The 17,153-nt window shown below is 42.5% G+C and overlaps 1 protein-coding gene across 1 annotated transcript in view; it reads right to left on the bottom strand.

Moving 5' to 3' along the window:
- Positions 1 to 223: 223 nt before the first annotated feature.
- LOC134516232 (FRAS1-related extracellular matrix protein 2-like) overlaps positions 224 to 17,153 on the bottom strand; it is a 67,992-nt gene continuing 51,062 nt past the window's right edge. Inside the window, exons 12-25 of the mRNA XM_063336190.1 lie at positions 16,560 to 16,742; positions 14,823 to 14,953; positions 13,017 to 13,175; positions 11,479 to 11,782; positions 9,331 to 9,462; positions 8,707 to 9,038; positions 7,073 to 7,265; positions 6,221 to 6,325; positions 5,831 to 5,958; positions 5,163 to 5,297; positions 3,003 to 3,129; positions 1,758 to 1,945; positions 1,524 to 1,670; positions 224 to 754 (exon numbers count right to left, since the gene is read on the bottom strand). Coding sequence (XP_063192260.1) covers positions 224 to 754; positions 1,524 to 1,670; positions 1,758 to 1,945; positions 3,003 to 3,129; positions 5,163 to 5,297; positions 5,831 to 5,958; positions 6,221 to 6,325; positions 7,073 to 7,265; positions 8,707 to 9,038; positions 9,331 to 9,462; positions 11,479 to 11,782; positions 13,017 to 13,175; positions 14,823 to 14,953; positions 16,560 to 16,742 — 2,795 coding nt within the window. The remainder of the gene's footprint in view (positions 755 to 1,523; positions 1,671 to 1,757; positions 1,946 to 3,002; positions 3,130 to 5,162; positions 5,298 to 5,830; positions 5,959 to 6,220; positions 6,326 to 7,072; positions 7,266 to 8,706; positions 9,039 to 9,330; positions 9,463 to 11,478; positions 11,783 to 13,016; positions 13,176 to 14,822; positions 14,954 to 16,559; positions 16,743 to 17,153) is intronic.

Below are 17,153 nucleotides of genomic sequence, written 5' to 3'. Positions count from 1 at the left end.
TCCCATTCATGGAGTATGACCTTGAATTCTATAAGTCAGTCACTCACACATGAACCTAGTACACACCAACCCTGTCAGAAATAGCTGCCCATTACAAATCATTGGACCAGCTTTGGAACCGGAGCAGCCAATGGTCTGTGCAAAGGAGTCAGCCAAGAGCTAGATACGAGAGTCTGCTTTTTGGTGAAATAATATGTGAAAAGTCGAGCACCCAAGAAATTGGCTAGACTTCTGAGCTGTCGCTGCTGCTGTGCCGTGTGGGCATAGTGTCACTGCTGCGGGAGTGGCTGATGGGCGCTTTGCTTTTCCCAGCAGGGGCCTGTTTCCTCTGCTTCAACAAAAACAGAGTTACAACTACAATGCAGACGAGAAAGAGCAGTCCTGTCAAGCCCCCGCTAACGGATACGATACTGTTTCCAGAGTCCCTGCTTGTGATTTCCAGAACTGGCCTGTGATGCGGCGCGCCGGCTGGGACCACGTCTTTCTGGATGATGACAGCTCTGTCAGAACGGTCAAGTGCAATATGCTGAATATTTGTGCCCCTGTTTTTATCTGCTCCAATGTCTTGCATGAAGACCGGGGTGTCCGGGTTGGCTCTTCTGCTGCGTTTAAAGGCTGTGCTGCTGACTCTTCCTTTAGCAGAGGACAACACGTGGTGGTAGTCAAGACTTCTTTTGCCATTGTGCCTGTGTGCATTTTCCTTCGATCGGACCGTGTAAATAGTGTGAATGTACCATTCTCGGCCAGCTGCCACCTTAAAAAACAGCAACAACTAAACACATAAAAGCCCAACAAATGAGATCTACTCTGTCATGCCCATTTACTATAAACTGGAAAACACCAAGCATCAGATCCATCCAGACAGATGTCCCAAGTTTGCTGCCAAATGGATCTAATTAAAGTCAACGTCAGAAATAGGCACTTGGAGATAGGATTAATCTTTTCTTAACCCAGACTGCTGAAGTAGGGCAGATAAACTTTGTTCTAAGAGAGCCTATTTCTTTCTAGTGTTAATGCAGAAAGGCTACCGCATTTACCTAAAAAACACTAGTCTTACTTTAGGCAAGAACCACCCCACTTCAGGAGACAAAAAAAGAGACTTCAGGAATTTGAATTAATCTGACTTAAAGCAGGATGCAGAGTTCTCTTTTTTTTATTTTTATTTCCTATGGTATACAAACAAATTACCTTTTTTTTTTTTACCAATTGCAAGAAAATAAAGTCTAACTTCTTAGCTTTCTCCTCTGTAAAAAGGCCCTCATGGTAAGCTGCACCAGTGACTTCTGCTCCCAGCCACAGGTGTACATGTCTGCAACAACAGCAAGGCTGCAGGAGGGTAGCTCAGGGTTAGAAAGCAACGCTGTCATTGTTTCCGCACTGCTGGAGAAATAACAAACTAAATGCGCTGCTGAAGCCTGTTGCTGACTATCACAGTGCCCGTGATTACCTGCATGCTCTGTTCTCCACCTCAGTCATCATTTAGGATGAAAGAATTTCTGTGATACCCTTATCAGCCAACATACCTGGAAGAGCGGAGCAGATGACAGGCTAAAACCATCAGAACCAGGCTGTTTTACTAGAGGAAAAGCATCTGCGTGATCAGCTGCTAATGTAGCATGGAACTCCATGTTTCTGAAGGCTCTCGCTTGTGTCTCGGGTTGAGCTTTATCCTAAAGGAAGTAAGTTTAGTATTTCCAGACGCGGATGGAAATCAGGGATCTAAAAATGCATGCTACCGTAACTCTTTGTTTACGCACCAGGATCTTGAATCTGTATAAGAGGGAGGGTGAGTCAGCCAGGCACCCGTATTCCTGATTGTTTGGGCTGTACTTGGGCACGTACCCATCGGCGCCGGTGCAAAGGAACACCTTCTCGATGTTGCAGCTGAAGGAGTCACCGAGATTCTGAACTGGATCCACCATCACTCGGCCATAGATTTCAGATCCTCGTAAAACAGATGAACACATTTTACATTATACCAACCAATTTAAAATGACTAAATCAAGTTATTATCAAACCATTGTTTTTAAAATTTCTCAGGACAGGAGTTACCTAGCTTTAAGTGTATTTCCCGTTGCACATGAAGACAGGATGTTCCATGGCTGTTACTACTAATTTATCATGAGCTTTACTCTTATTTTCTGTTACAATTCGTACTCACGTGTGGTTCTTCCAGTGCTGCTCTTTTTTTAAGCAAGCTTTTCCCCTCTCTTCACTAGAGGGCAACCCATATTCATGTATAAGGAACTATCCAACCTGATAGCATTATATTAAGCAAAATAAAGTTCTTGACAGGACATTTGAGTTTCAGACTGATAATTCAAATAAGGGACCAATTAAAACCAAAACTATTTCTGGCCCAATACTGCCATTACCAGGAGTCTCCCTGGAACCTGACGATGGCTCCAGTCAGTGAGTGAGTAGAGTGTGTGAGAGCACCTGCCCTGGGCCAGAACTCAAAAAAACATAATCAAGCATGAGTCTGAGTGGCTTGGCTGAAGCCAGCTGCAGTTATTCTGCATCCCGTCTGCAAGCGAGAACAGCTGCATGACCAAGTCAAGGAGCCTCAGGTGTACAAGTGTTCAATTCCTGCATTTCTGACTAGAATAAGCTACACACTGAAATTAGTTAGATCCCTTAAAATGGGGCAAAATGTTCTAGTGTGGGCAGGTTCAAAGCAAAACAACCAGAGTGAGGGGAATATGTGATTATGCAGTAACTGAGCAAGAGCTTTCAGAAATGCAGTTTCAGATATATGCACCGAAATTCTGCACTTGCCTTTGGAATGCTTTTCCTCTCAGAGCCCATAAACAGGACCAAGGCCTGTTTCAATTACACTAAATTACACCATATTTTAGTGCTTCTCTATTTCACTTTTCTGCAGTGGAAATACATAGACCATGCAGGGGTTATAAAACTAGTAAAATACATACTCAGTTCTTGTTAAAAGTGGTTCTTGTTTTATCTTCCATAATATGCTGAATAGAAAATTGACTTTTTACCTTTGGTAAAGGCTACATCGGCTCCTTCTCCAAATCCCATTGATCCATCAGATATCCAAAGTTCCTTTTTGGACAGCAGAAACATTTGAGTATTTAGACTGAACTCTGTTGCCACCGGGTCACTGACCTGTGTGGAAAAGTGAAATTAAAGGATCAAAAAAAATGCCTTGGCTGTAGCTTTACAATGATCATTGCACGCTCTTGCCATAGTAGTGATGTGCTGATCAAACCTTTCAGCTGTACACGGCATTTATAAGAATCCCTCCTACATGCAAACGTACATAAACCTCCTGTTGTGCTTCTCAACACAACCCATAAAAATACTCCATTGGAGTGCTTTATTTCAACGTTGCTGAGTAAACCAGCAAAAGATATCTGTTTCCTCAGATACAGGAGAGCAACGTATCTTCTCAGCGACACTTGCAAAAGTTACCGGGAGAACCGAGCTGTGGGCAAGAGGCCAACAGAACCAGGTCAGGACCAGAACCTAGCTCAACACCAACTTGTTCCCCCTGCTCTAAACACTAATCCACATGTTCAAGCCAATGGGCACAGGATGGGAAACCTCATCTGCCCCTACTCACCCGCAGCTGCACTGTGCACGTTCCACCTAGAACCATGTTCCTACACCTAGAAGCTGCCTGCAGCGTGCCCAGAAAAGTAACACGGCCAATGGCCCACGCCTGGAGACAACACAGGAGCCGCCCTGCAAGTAGGCTGATTCCTCTGCTGCGATGGTGGGTCACCAGCTTTCTGCCTTCCCCACCACAAACACCTTGTGGCTGCAGGAGCCCAGGAGAGCCCAACACATTCAGATGGAGGAAGCACCGTGCCAAGGGTCTGTGCCTGCCCTGTGACTCGGACACTCTGGAATGCAGCAAGACCCACCACACAGGTAACGGCAGGAAGATGTAGAGGGGAACAGAAAGCGAATGGCTCTCCAACACAGAAATAAGGTAAAGAATGGAACTGTCTCACACCACTATTTAATATTCTTGACCACAACAAACCTGGCATTTAGGGTAACAGTCATAAGGGTGTGATTATATACACAAAATTAGCTTCATATGGAAATGCCACCACAACTCCAGTTACTTCCTTCCTCATCAAATCATTTCCCTCTTGCCGTGTAGCATTCATGTCCTGCATTACAAGGTAGAAGCAGGAAGATTATTGCTGCAGCAGTATCTTTAAATTAAATTCAACACCAATTGTTTGGGCAAACAAGATGGAGATATTCGGTTAATTTGCATGTAATACAGTTGTCTCCACACTTGTCCCACATGCCATGCAACTGGATAATGAAGCAGGAGGCTAAAGACCAGCTCTGATTGTCAAAAAGGCTGAACGGCTCTGACTGACACCGGCAAGGCCTCTGAAGTATCCAGTACTTTTGGAGAAAAAAATACAAATCAGGTCATTTTTTATGTATTGACTGAAGGACGGAATATTAGACTAAGAGGTTTTAAAAAGTTTGATACGTCCACTGGAAGTTAAGTCTCATATTCAGAGCTGTTGGTCTCCAAATGCTGTTCGAGTCGTTCCTCAAGCTAATTGCAACAGAAAATCTGGTCTTTGTAACAGTCCTTTGTAATAGTAAGATAAACAACTTGTAATAGTAAGATACTGATACTTGGTACAGGAAAATTGTCACAAAGCCACACTAACTCTGAATGCTTGAGAAAAGGCCCTCTTGATACAATTATATTACATTGAATCTCAGTTCTAAAAATCCACCTCAGGACTACAAGCTATTTTTGAAAACAATCTTGCTTTGAACTAAAATTCCTTCAGACCTCGCCTTTCCAAAAAAAAAAAAAAAAAAAAAAGGCAGCAAAGTACTTGGGAATAGGTTGGACTATGAGGTAAATAAATAGAAAATGAGGATTTTAGTTACTGGGAAAAAATGAATTTAGTTTGATTTTATCTCACCTGAGAAGATGAGTTCTAGAGCAATCTACAAGCACTGTAAAGCTCCTTCGGAAGCCACCTTAAATGCCCCATGATTTTCCCTTGACAACTGGTACTGGATGGCCTAACGTCAGAACCTCTCTTCCAGTGGTTACAGAACACCTGCCTTTCAGCCTAAATTCACTTTCGGCTGGTTTTGCCCATGAGGCTTCACACAAAAACGTGTAAGTCCTAAGCAAAATACTGTACCTGTTGGAACCTAATGTCCATATCAAACGCAATTGGGTCCTGTGGGTTGCAGATGATGGGAAGGGCATATTGCCGACCAGGCGCAGCAGTGCAAGGGATGAATTTCACAGTGTAAGTACCTGAGTAATCTCGTACCTGGGAAAAGATTAGAGACACGAGTGTTTCTCCACGGTCTCCCAACAATGACTTTTTCAGCTCACAGATGCAAGACACTTTTAAGCAAGCCTTTCTGCGCTACTAGAGGCGCAGGCTTTGGGGCCACAGTAGTTCCCACTGACTCCTGAGCTCAGCAAGAGTTAAGCAGCTTTGCCACATGCCGGGAAAAATCCAGCTTCTCAGAACAGCAGCAGCAACACCTGGATCACAGTTTCCTGGCAATGCCAACGGAGATAACGTTAAGGTGAATTCTTCAAGAAAGGCCACATGTCCAGCACCGGCCCGCTCAATGAATGGTGCTGGCTAGTGCTTGCAACAGCACGGGTTCAGGCCTCAACTCAAGCTCCAGGGACACCAGGGACTTCTGATCGTTCATTAGGTATGAAAATATGTAACTGCATCCAAATGAGCTGATGCTTACTGATCTTAAAGTGCTGAGGACTGCAAGGAAAGCATGTTAAAAACTGACATTCCCTTTGCTTCCCTAAGTTCAAGTCTGAATGCAAACTCACAGCAAAGTCAGAGGTAAAACTCCACTGCTGCACAGGCTGGTGGAAGGTCGGCTCACTTCGTAACAGACTGAGTGTAAACGTGAGGCCAGGGTGGTCAGCAGACATCACCATTGATGTCAGAGATGTTCCTGAAACAATAAAAGGCAAATTATAGTTTGCCATAACTAATACTGATGCCTGGCGTGGTATAAAATAAGCACACAAAAGCAAAGAAGCAAAAAAAAAAAGGCAAGAAATTAACTTAAACCCCAGAGAAGGGAATTCCTCAGTTACTTATTCCCCTTCCACACTGAGACAGACGCTTTACTGTGATACCTTTCTCCTCTGCCAGGTGGACAGCACTACAGAGAGATACTGTGGCTAGCACAGGTGGACAGGCTGGGTACACACCTGGGTGGGACATCACCAGCTGGCCCTGGAAACGGATCTCTGTTCGGAAATTCACCACTAGCCGCCCTTCATCGTTGATCCGCATACTTGTGGGATAGAGGGAGCCTGGGGAGGAAAAAGCCAATGACGTTACCACCAATATTTCCCAAGTGCATTTTTTAAGGAAGGCTCTTCATATATTTTCTGCATCTGGAGATCTGAAACACTTTTCCTAAACCCTGGTGCTCTTCACAGATATTAAACCCTGTCACATTGATTGTTTTGAGACAGATCTCCAAACCCACCAACTGCAGAAGAAATGGACTCTTTTACACCTGCTAATGGTTCAATCCATTAAGGCAGATTTTTTTTTTTTCTCCCTTTTGCTGACATAAGACCGGACTCACCTGAAGTATATCCACATATGCTGCTATAACAGAGTGCGGTCAGGAGAAAGAAGGGCTCTGGGACTTTCTGTCACACACAAACCAAGGCTGCTCACTCCAGTAAGGTCCCTTTTGCAGGCACTTCCTCTGCACAGGGCTATGTAAGTGCTCCCATTGCCCTGTAACTGTGTACCAATTCAGCACTGGAGTCTATGTCTCCATAAGAACTTCTGCTTTAGAGTTGGTCTATGCATTAATTAATTAAAAGCAGCATGCAATTGAGGGAAGATTCAAAACATATTGTTTAGTAACATGGCATTAAAAACCAAACATAACTGTCCTTTGGGTGGGTTTTTTAACTAAGGGAGTCAGTTACCGCTTTTGAGATTCTGAAGGCTAAAAAGTATCAAGTTATTGACCACACATCTCATCATCAGAACATTGAATAGGATGGAGTTTAGACACGACAGCATCTGAAATAGGTCACCTTGCAGCTCTGATTCAGGAGGGCTGCCTATCCCATCTTTCCACAGGATAGCTGTGTCGTACACAAAGGTGAGTCTCAGTTCAGACTGCAAATCAAAATGTCGCCAGCCACCAGTGGCAGCAGGGGAGTGGAAGACATAGGAGACGTAGAGGGGCACCCGCAGAGTTACATACGACTGCACCAGATTTAAGACCTGAAAAACAATGAACACATAGGTTACTGCATGCAACCTGAAACAAAATTACTTGCGCTGCCAACCTTGCATTCTCATGAACTGCACTCTTTAAACCTAACCAAAAAAAAACTGCACAGAAACATATTTCATCTATTATTGACATCACTACTATTTCAGGTGCTGTAAATCACCTCACTTGATAGTGTCCTCAAATCTTTGCCATTTTAACATAACAAGGTTCATACCTCTCCAAAATAAGGACCATCTATAATTTTGTTTTACCTTGGAATTAAAAAAAAAAGCCTTCAAAAGAAACTTCATAGAAATTGAAGGTGGCCTAAATTAAAATTCCAGATCAGAACCACCAGATTCCTTAGGCATTCAGAAATTAAACTCAAATTTAGAAATAAGTCCTGTAAGTAACACATTTACAATAGATTGAACTTTATGGATTATGGCACCCTGAAACACTGCAATTTAAAACTATGGCCTGATTTAAGAAGGTCTCTTTCTACCAACCAACCAACAAGCAACCAGAACTGGTGGCTGAACAGGTAATTAGTAAATAAATCTTCTTTGGCCACTGAACATCAATTGAGAAGGTAACAGTTGAGCACCTACAGAATGGGAAAGCATCAAGCCACTGAGCGAAGGCTGATTCAAGGTAGAGTCATCACAGAGGCTCTACAGCCCCCTGGAATTTCCTCTAATGTAAGAGCAATTGCTGTAGGGCACTTGTGCATTGGGTTATTTTCCAAGTAAATGCAATGTGCTGTCAGACACTGCACAGGGGAGCCACCGTGCCTGCTTTGTGACTGATGTTGATGTAACTCATACCAAAGACCTGGAATGATGGCCTGTTTTACTCAGGAAAATTACATGTTTGTTTGTTCCTTATCAACTAAGCTTCTATTTATAAAATCTCACGTATTTGACAGCTCTGCCTAAAGCCCAAACACTGTAAACCTAAATTAGAGCTCCTAATTTAAAAAGCTTTTTTTTTATTTTTGTAAAAAAGCATGATTTATGTACCCTTAGAACACACTTCCAGGGCCAATAACATACTTTACACACATGGTTTACTTGTATAGAGCAATAAAATTGTAGTCTCTTCTTTGAATGTCACCCATAGGCTTTGGGTGATAGCATAAGCATGTACACAAGTTTGGAACAGCTCTGCAAGTTAAAAAAGCAGAGTTTCTAGAATCCAGACTAGGAACAGCAGCAATGCAGTAAGCTGTGCTCAATTACTGGGAAGATGAATCATGTCTGTGCATAGAAATACAGTCCAAAGGAAGAAATCTGTACTTCTAAAACCCATTTGTGCTAAGGGAACACGTATCAAACTGCCTGCATAGTGACTAAATCCTTTCTCATGCAATCCTTAGTAATGCTTTCTGTTGGATTTGTGCTTCCAAAGCCTCCTGTTGAGAGAGGGAGGCGCTTCAGTGCCACATACCTGCCCATCCGTGCCAATGGAGCCGCCGCAGTCTGTCAGGAGCTCAGACATATCATAGTAACTGTTGAACTCCCAAAGGCAAGCCTCAAGGTTGAGGTTCTGGTAGAAACGCAAGGTTTTGGCAGACCGCAGAGCACTGCTGTACTGGTAAGGTGACATTTCTCCAATCACTTTGGGGTTCTTCGTTTCCTCTGTAATAAACCCATGTTTGGTCTGTATCTCATTATAGTCCAGTAGGTTGGAGCACTTGTGGTGTCCCACACGAGTGCCGTCTGGGCTAAGCGTTAGCTCAAAGTTGGACAAGGGGCGCGTGGAGATAACTGGCAGCATTCCTAAAACATAAATGTCACATGACCCATTAACAGCCTGAATGAAAGAGAGCAAAAATTCATTAACTGCTTGTGAACATATTTTTAGAGCTGGAGTCTGGAAACATCGGAGCTAAGGATGCCCAAGGTTTCATTCATACATTAACCTTGCAGTTGGCAAATTGTTCATTAAACATGGATTATTCACTGTTCTGCCACAATCCAGCAAACAACTGTGGAGACAAAGCTGTGGGAGAGGAAAAGTCCAAAGCAGTGCGTGTTAATTAAATGGTCACTCTCACTGCTTGATGCTTACCATCCATATGGGGCATGGTGACTGTTAGTCGGATCAGATTGGGATGGTCAGGATCACCTGGACCTGTGTAGCAAATTTTAGCTGAGAAAGGTTCCGCTCCTACTGTTCCTGGGATGCGAGGTTGGCAAAGACCTGAGCAAAGGGGAAAGACAGATTGTGAGATGCCTGTTAAAATGTGTCATATTTCCGTTAAGCAGCTTGGAGATGTCTGTCCATAGAGGTAGGTCAGAAAAATGCAGAAACACCAACGCTAATTAGGGAGTTCCTCACATGCTGCCTGGTCTAACCTCTAGAGTCAAGAGGTCTTCTTCCATAGAGGCAAGGGTAGCACTGTGGAAACGTTTCAATGCCCAGCAGTGACTGAGGAACCTGACCTCTTCCTGGTAAGGATTTGTTCTTCCTCCCCAGAAATGGGGAGATGGTAACTTTACATCAGCATTTACCTTGGCAGCCATCACTTCTGAGGTGAAGGGCAGGGTGGTTCACAACTGCATCTGAGCTCTTGACACAAAAAACAGGCTGCCTGAGGGGATTCAACATCCTGCAGACAACAGCTAACTAAAATACATAGGGGCAGTTTGTGCCGTTCTGCAGGGTCCATCACAAACACTAGAGAGGTGTTTCAGGTTCTCTCTTTTTCTGTGTGTGACTGAGGCAAAGATAATTTCTGATTAAATTACGTAAAGAACTGGCACTTTCAGAGCATAGCAGTAAATCCACAGAGGAGCTATGGTGCATAATGGCCACTTTAGACCTATAAATCTAACACTTAAGAGCCTCAAGGAACCTTGAAAACTTCACAGGCTACTGCCTAACTTCCTAACGACAGAAAGTCTCAAGGAAGCTGCTTTTCAGCCACTGAGCATGAACACATCTGTGTAAAACCTCGATGGATTTCAGTCCGGATTATGTGCTCAAAAACTTCCCTTCCTTCCCCAATTTGTGATCTTAACAAAAAATACTGCCTCTATCCACAAGCCTTGTCTTGTCTTGTTAACAGGCCACTGCCACTACAACAGGACCATCACTAATACCCTGGGTAACACAAAAGATTTTCAGTTCTTCCCACATAGTTCGATCCTACCCAGGGGTTTTGCACTGCAGCTGGAGGAGATGGAGGTGAAGGACTCCACGTAGCAGAGGAGATGTAGCAGAAGGACTGAACTGCACAAGACAGAGAGCTGAGGAAGCACAGCATAACCCACTTGGATAACTGGTGAGCTATAGTGCTTCTCTCACACAGTGAGTATTTAATTTATAGAGCTAAAATGAAATAATTCACTCTAAAGAGACAGAGAAGAGTCACCTCCTAGCACCCAATATTTTGGCCCCTTGAATCCTGAGATGCAGTAAAGTCAGGCTCCTGCTTTAATTTGGGCAGAACACAACTTTAAGGTAACTCCCAAGTAACTGTTCTAATCACTAACTGATTGAGCAAAAAGATGCATTTTCCTCACCTGAATTTCTGAGAAAAAACCAACAAATTAGACATGCACATCTAGATATGAATCACAGTTAAGAAAGCTGAGGGATGTGGGCGAAACTTAGAATTAGGATGTCCCCTTACCTTCTGAGGCACAGCCTAAGTTCTCAGCAGTTATGCATGCAGTGCTGCAATATCTGAACTTCCACATGGATTTCATGCCCCCACTCTTTTCTAGCACCTGTATTTTAACTGTCTTTTGTCTGCAGGTCTTTAGACAACATCAAATTCAATACACCTACAGTCTGCTCTCAGTGTCAGTAGCTGTGTTGTTTAAACTAAACCCACATGGAAATAGAGGTGCATTTGAAATATGCATACTGATAAAAGCAAAGGACCCAAGACTGCACAAGTAAAATTCTGCTCTACTCACTAGTGAAATTAGGTGTAAAAAATCATTATCACCTTATACCCACCAATCTTTTACACACAACCTACGATGGGCACAAACTCTTGAAATACCAGAGCTGATGAGATGATTACAAGATGCTTTTGCCTTTCACTAGCAACAATCTGTACATGCATGAAAAAAAATTAACTAACATATAAGTTATGTTAGTTAACATAACAAAACAAAACACCCCATAGCAGACCACCATCAGCTGCAAACACTACCTCATCTTTTCCCAAGAAAGACTACTTAATTCGCATCATTAACAACTTACCGTCCTCTCTGTTTACTGTATAAATGGGACTTAGCAGCTCCAGACCTGCATCACCATTAGCATTCACAGCTCGAGCTGCACACTGAAGCCTGGAGCCCGCCTGGAAGTATATAGAGTCCAGGGAGATGGATTTGGTGCTGGTAAAAAAAGTGTTGGAGTCCACTTCCCTCATCGGGCTAGTGACACCGTCACTCCCACTTGGAGCACTGACAAGCCAGCGGTAGAGCGTGAGAGTATCGTTGATGTTTTCCATGGCGCAGATGGATCCGGTTTTGTCGTAGTCTGAATACTTGGGATTGCATGCCTATGGGTTGGTATTTAGACAAAATAAAGAGGGTTATCTATTCTGACCTACACTTGTTCCAGGCAAGGTAACTGTTAGCATTATTCTAACAGTACCGTGCTTATTACTAAAACTGTATCAGCAAAATAAGACCGTCATGCAGATGCACTATTTTCCCCTTAATTGAAGGGATATGAATGAATGCCATGGGGCTTTTTAAACTGAAAATGAGAACAAACAAACAAAAAACCCAAACCCCAGATAGCAGCAAGTTGCTCTTATGATTCATGTGTCACCTCTGACCACGCAAATCTGGAAAATGCTAACTACAAAAACTGAACTCTTATTTGACAAAAAAGTCAGTTTTTCCAAATTCAGACATCCTAGCTTGAAAAAATCCCAGTGTGAAACCACTCTAATAAATTAGAAATTGCTAGAAACATAAAATGAATGGCCTGAATTCATACATCCCTGGCAAAGAGTTGCCAAGTTACAACTGCACCCTCCACAGTAATCTGTTGCTGCTTCCCCGGCAGAATCAAACAGGAGTTAAGATGCATGCGTGATTTTTGCTAGTGCAAAATTCAGCTTTTTTTTTTTTTTTCTTCTCAAAATCATCCTTGATCAACAGTTTAAAACACTTGACTTTACACAGAAGCAGCAGGCACACAAGTATGTGTCCCTCTGCCAGCTCTGTCTGGGAGAGCAGTCTCCTGCAGACGGGACAGATGGCTGATACCAGAGGCTGTTCAGTCAACTTTGCTAAAATCTGCTCCTCAGCTGATCATGGCACAGCTCTGCTCGCAAAGCCCAGGATGCGAACCGTTTCTGGAAAGCTCTGTATGGCCCAGCCACAGACCTATTTTGGGCATCACTCATCTCCTCCCCACCTTCCTGCTGGCTCGGCTTTGGGTTTAGAAAACTGTATTTTTATGGCCCTAATTCCACATGTCCAAGTCACCCCCTGGAACTGGTTATTAGTTTGACAGCCCAAACCCCAAAGACCTATTTAGGTCATCAAGAAACAGTCACTCTAGAAAGCTGTCACAGGTTAAGGGTGTTAGTGACCCTCTCTTGAAAGCTCTCATTCTCGAAGTTAGGTCAGCAGAAAGACTTACGCAAGTGCCTGTGACACAGTAACAGCCTACTGCTTTTAGTTGCCATTTTCCAGAATTGAATACTTTTCCAATTTTCTGACATGGTCCAGAGCATGGAATGAGTAAATTGGACAAAAGCATGCAGAAACAAGCCTTACTGTTACACAGACAACAGGATAGCCAGTTGGAGGGTGTGGATTCTCTTTGCTTTTGGCAGTATCGTCATACATCAGAAGTGAGACAACCTGGGGCACAGCTGGAAACGTCACATCTGCAACACTGTCCATTTCTTCAATGTATACAATGGCTTTACTCATCTGTGTTGAGAGAGAGAAAAGGTTATGTGTACTGCTGAAAATAAGGAACAGAGGGAGAAAGAGAAGTAGTGCCTGCAACTTAATTTCTGCCACCAAGGTCATTCTGGTTTTATCCAGGATTCTTTAATAAAATGGTGATTTGTATTAAAGAAGATGCACTCCTCAGTGGTTTGTTTTTTTTTAAGTTTTCCACTTAAAACCTGTTTTCCAGCAACTAGTTAAAAATTAAGGAAGAAATAATTCCCCAAACACTAGGAAAAGGGAAATAAAAATATTCCAAATTTTCTGTAACTAAAAAAAGTTAGCCTTGGCAAACAGTCAAACACATACCCAGTTGCTCACTCACTCCCCACCTTCAGCATGGCAGGAGGAGTAAATAGGATGAGAAATCTCATGGGTTCAGCTAAAGACAGGGAGATTACTTATCAATTACTCTAATGGGCAAAAACCACTCAACTTGGGGAAAATAAATTCAATTTATTGCCAATTAAAGTAGATTTGGGTAGGAAGAAACAAAGACAGACGTTAAAACACCACCTTTCCCCCTTCAGAGCATTTTTCCATGCTCAACTTCACTCCTGACTCATCTACCCCCAAAAAACCTTGCCACAAACATAAAATACAGAAACAAACCCCCAAACTCTCCTAAACTAATTCTAGAGACCATGTTGTAGCTTCAGCCTACATATCAATTTGATCTCATTTCACAGCCAGTTTAGGTTTTTACCAACTTAATTATAAAGACTGTGTGTTAACTTTAGAGCCTCTGTTTCTAAAATAGTAGCCTACACATTTATGAAGGTATAATATACATGATGTAATGGATCCCAGGGCCATAGTTTCTCTGCATGTAGTAATTTACTGTATGTAGTACTGAAGTAAGAAGTTGCTTGTGTTTGAGTCAAATTAGATCTTAAACATAGCCCAAAGTGGCAGGCGGTGCTCTTCAGAACTGTAGTAGCTCCAACACTTGCTGTGCTCTCTCTCAAAATAAAGGAAGAAATGGGAGACGAATCTATGCCCGTCTGTCCCCATTTGTGCCTTCCTCCCTGCCCACAGACCTCCTACCATGGGGAAGGGTGAGAAGGCCTCACGGAGCTGTACTTGGGCACAGAGCACTGATCAGAGCACCACAGCATGGCTGCAGCTGATGCTGCCACATCTCTCCCCACATGTTTAGAGGGGGACCAATACAGTCTCTCTCTGTTATACTGGGTCTCTAGCAGCCAGAGACACTATTAATACAAAAAAACCCACCCTGCCAATCACAGCTTCTTGCTTTCATTTTTAATATTTTTATATCTTTTGATGTAATGGGAAAAGTCAGATTTTTCTACAAGCCAGTTAGTGCTGAGATGTACACCAATAACTTGGAAAGAATGAGAATGCTCTCCACTGCCAAACTCTCTGTGAAGCACACAGTGGGTCACACATAAAGTTTGAAATTGCTTCTAGACTTTTTTCAAAGTGTCTGGATTTACAGCTAATTTATACCAGTATTTGGACAGGTATGCACTAAATTAACCACAGTAGCGTATGAATACCAGGCTGTCATGCATGCTGTGAGCACATGTTTTTTTAGATGTTTTTGTACAAATAAAAAAAATATCATTAGAAGTGGCAACTTTTTTTATCAATAGTGGTTACCTGTGTCTCTGCTACCATGTTCTCATCAGCTTTCAGGTGGACAGTAAATGCTTCTCTCATTTCTCTTATGCCATCATACAGAATCTCTACTTCAACAAAATGCTCAGTTTCTCCTTCTCTGAATTCAATATCTGATTAAAAAAACAACCCAACAAATTAATGTAAAATCAAGAGCCAAACAACTGTTTTCTTTGTCATTTCTGTTCAAGTAACGTATTTTGCTGCAGTAACACGTTTTTGCTCTATGTAAAATGTACTAGTAGACTGACTTGTCTTCAGTACGATGTTCAGAACAATCTGATCTTCAGTACAATGACCAAAACTAACCCACTTTCACTGGACAGAAAAAATAAATACAAGTTGGTATTGATAATTTGTTGGAAGACTTAAAATGCTATAAAAACATAATATCCTGACGTGATTTTGCACCAAGCCAACTAGCTTTCTTCCAAACAGTTCCTGGATACAGTTCAGAATTAGCATGGGCCATGAAGGCAGTTTTCATGCAGAGATCCTGCCTCAATGGCAAAGAAAGCTCAACAGAGTGGGTCTGCATGCCAAGGAACGGTCCCAAGTACATTATTATACCTCATGCTCCATTTCCACTGCATATTTAATATAGCAGGATCGAAAAAACTGCACTTTGAACTGCAAAGTCAACACACTTGGCATTAGGTCTTTAGGAGACATATTCATCTACATGAAATTGCAAGACAAGAACGGTCTATTAGAAACAGGCATCTGTGGTCCTTCGTCCAGAAACCAAGTTGGGATTGTTATTTCTTGCTAGAAGTCAGGATGAAGTGGTACCCATTTTTCTGACACTAGCCCTCAGTCAATAGCATGAATACTCAAGAAATGACAGACCTTATGGGTTCACTTTACTCAAATTGTATTCAAGGTCATACCTCCCCAGGAGACACTGTGGAAGAGTTACTCCTCTAGGGAGTTTGCACAACCACCAGCCTATAACTGTTCCTGTGAGGGTGACACTCCATCAAAACCATGTCACCAGGAGGAAAACAAAATCCAAATTCAGTGGGTCACAGAAAGAGGATATGGGTCTGTAACCTTGAGGCTTAGACTCTTTCCTGGGAGACAGGAACCTGGGTGCCAGCTCCCAAGAGCAGGCTTTTCTATGAAAAGCATCCCACCACTGGCAACTCCTTACTGTAAGAGCTTAGGGCAGGTCTCTCTTCTATACTACAGGATGATGAAAGCACAATAAATCTAGACAATTGCCTCAAAATAGCAGAACCAGGAATGTGAGCATATTTCTGTATCACCTTAAGCTGTCTATCATAACAATACCCTAATCCTCTGCCACCTCAGGGGACCTGAAGGCAAAGCTCAAGAACTACATCCTGCTCAAACATGTGACTCAGACAGATAACAACTAGAGCTAGGCTGAACTTTCATTCTTATGAAGAAATCCTGAGTTTGCATTCCAGGTTAGGAAACTCAAAGTAGCCCAGAGCAAACAGGATCTCAGCTCCAAACCAATGCTAATGCAGTCCCTTACAGGTCCCACAACTATCTTGCAGAAAAACTACAAAAGAAAACACTGAAATCTCCCATTCCAAAACACACAAAATGAGGCAGGAACTCCTAGTCTAAAGTACAGTACTTACCATTTGGTTATCAAAACAAGAACTCAGCTCCCTGTCCAGCACTCCATTTGCAGGAAGGCACTTTCCAACTAATGCTTCCCATCCCCACACCCAATGAAGCTCTTACCTTCTGACATTGGATTGTAGTCTTCCCCTGAGGTGGCTGAGCCATCCTTAGTGTGCACTCTGACAACAGATACTTTAGAGCTATCACCAAGGCGTAGAACATGGATTCTTACTAGTGCAATTCCTCCAGGTTCCTGAGGCTCCTGAATGCTGTGTTTCATTTCAGAGAATTTAATCACCGGTTCTAGACAAGGAAAAAAATACACAACAGAAACTTGAGCATTAATAAATAAATAAATAATTTACTTATGTCAACTAGACCAAGTGCAAACACCTTATACAACAGTGGATAGTCCAAAGGAAATGAGAAGGTCATAACAAACCTGAAAATTCAAAGTGATTGTCTGGCTATTAATTTATTTCATTTATTGATTGCTGTCTTGAATTATCGAAGTGAAAGATTTTGGAAACTCTAATTCAGACAGAAGTTTGTAGCTATTATGAAAGGGAGAACACATGATCCCCTGGTGTTTGCTTTAGTGGAGTCTAGAGTGAAATATTTAGAGATAAAATACGTTTAGCACTTGAAGAAAGCAGTTACTTTTATAAGTTACTTATTCTAATGCCTTGTCAAAGGTATGGAATGAATCTGATT

The sequence above is a fragment of the Chroicocephalus ridibundus genome, chromosome 5 (genome assembly GCF_963924245.1).
Source record: "Chroicocephalus ridibundus chromosome 5, bChrRid1.1, whole genome shotgun sequence".
Lineage (NCBI taxonomy): Eukaryota > Metazoa > Chordata > Aves > Charadriiformes > Laridae > Chroicocephalus > Chroicocephalus ridibundus.
The sequence above is the reverse complement of the archived record's forward strand: the minus strand, read 5'-3'. Positions and strand labels throughout refer to the sequence as shown.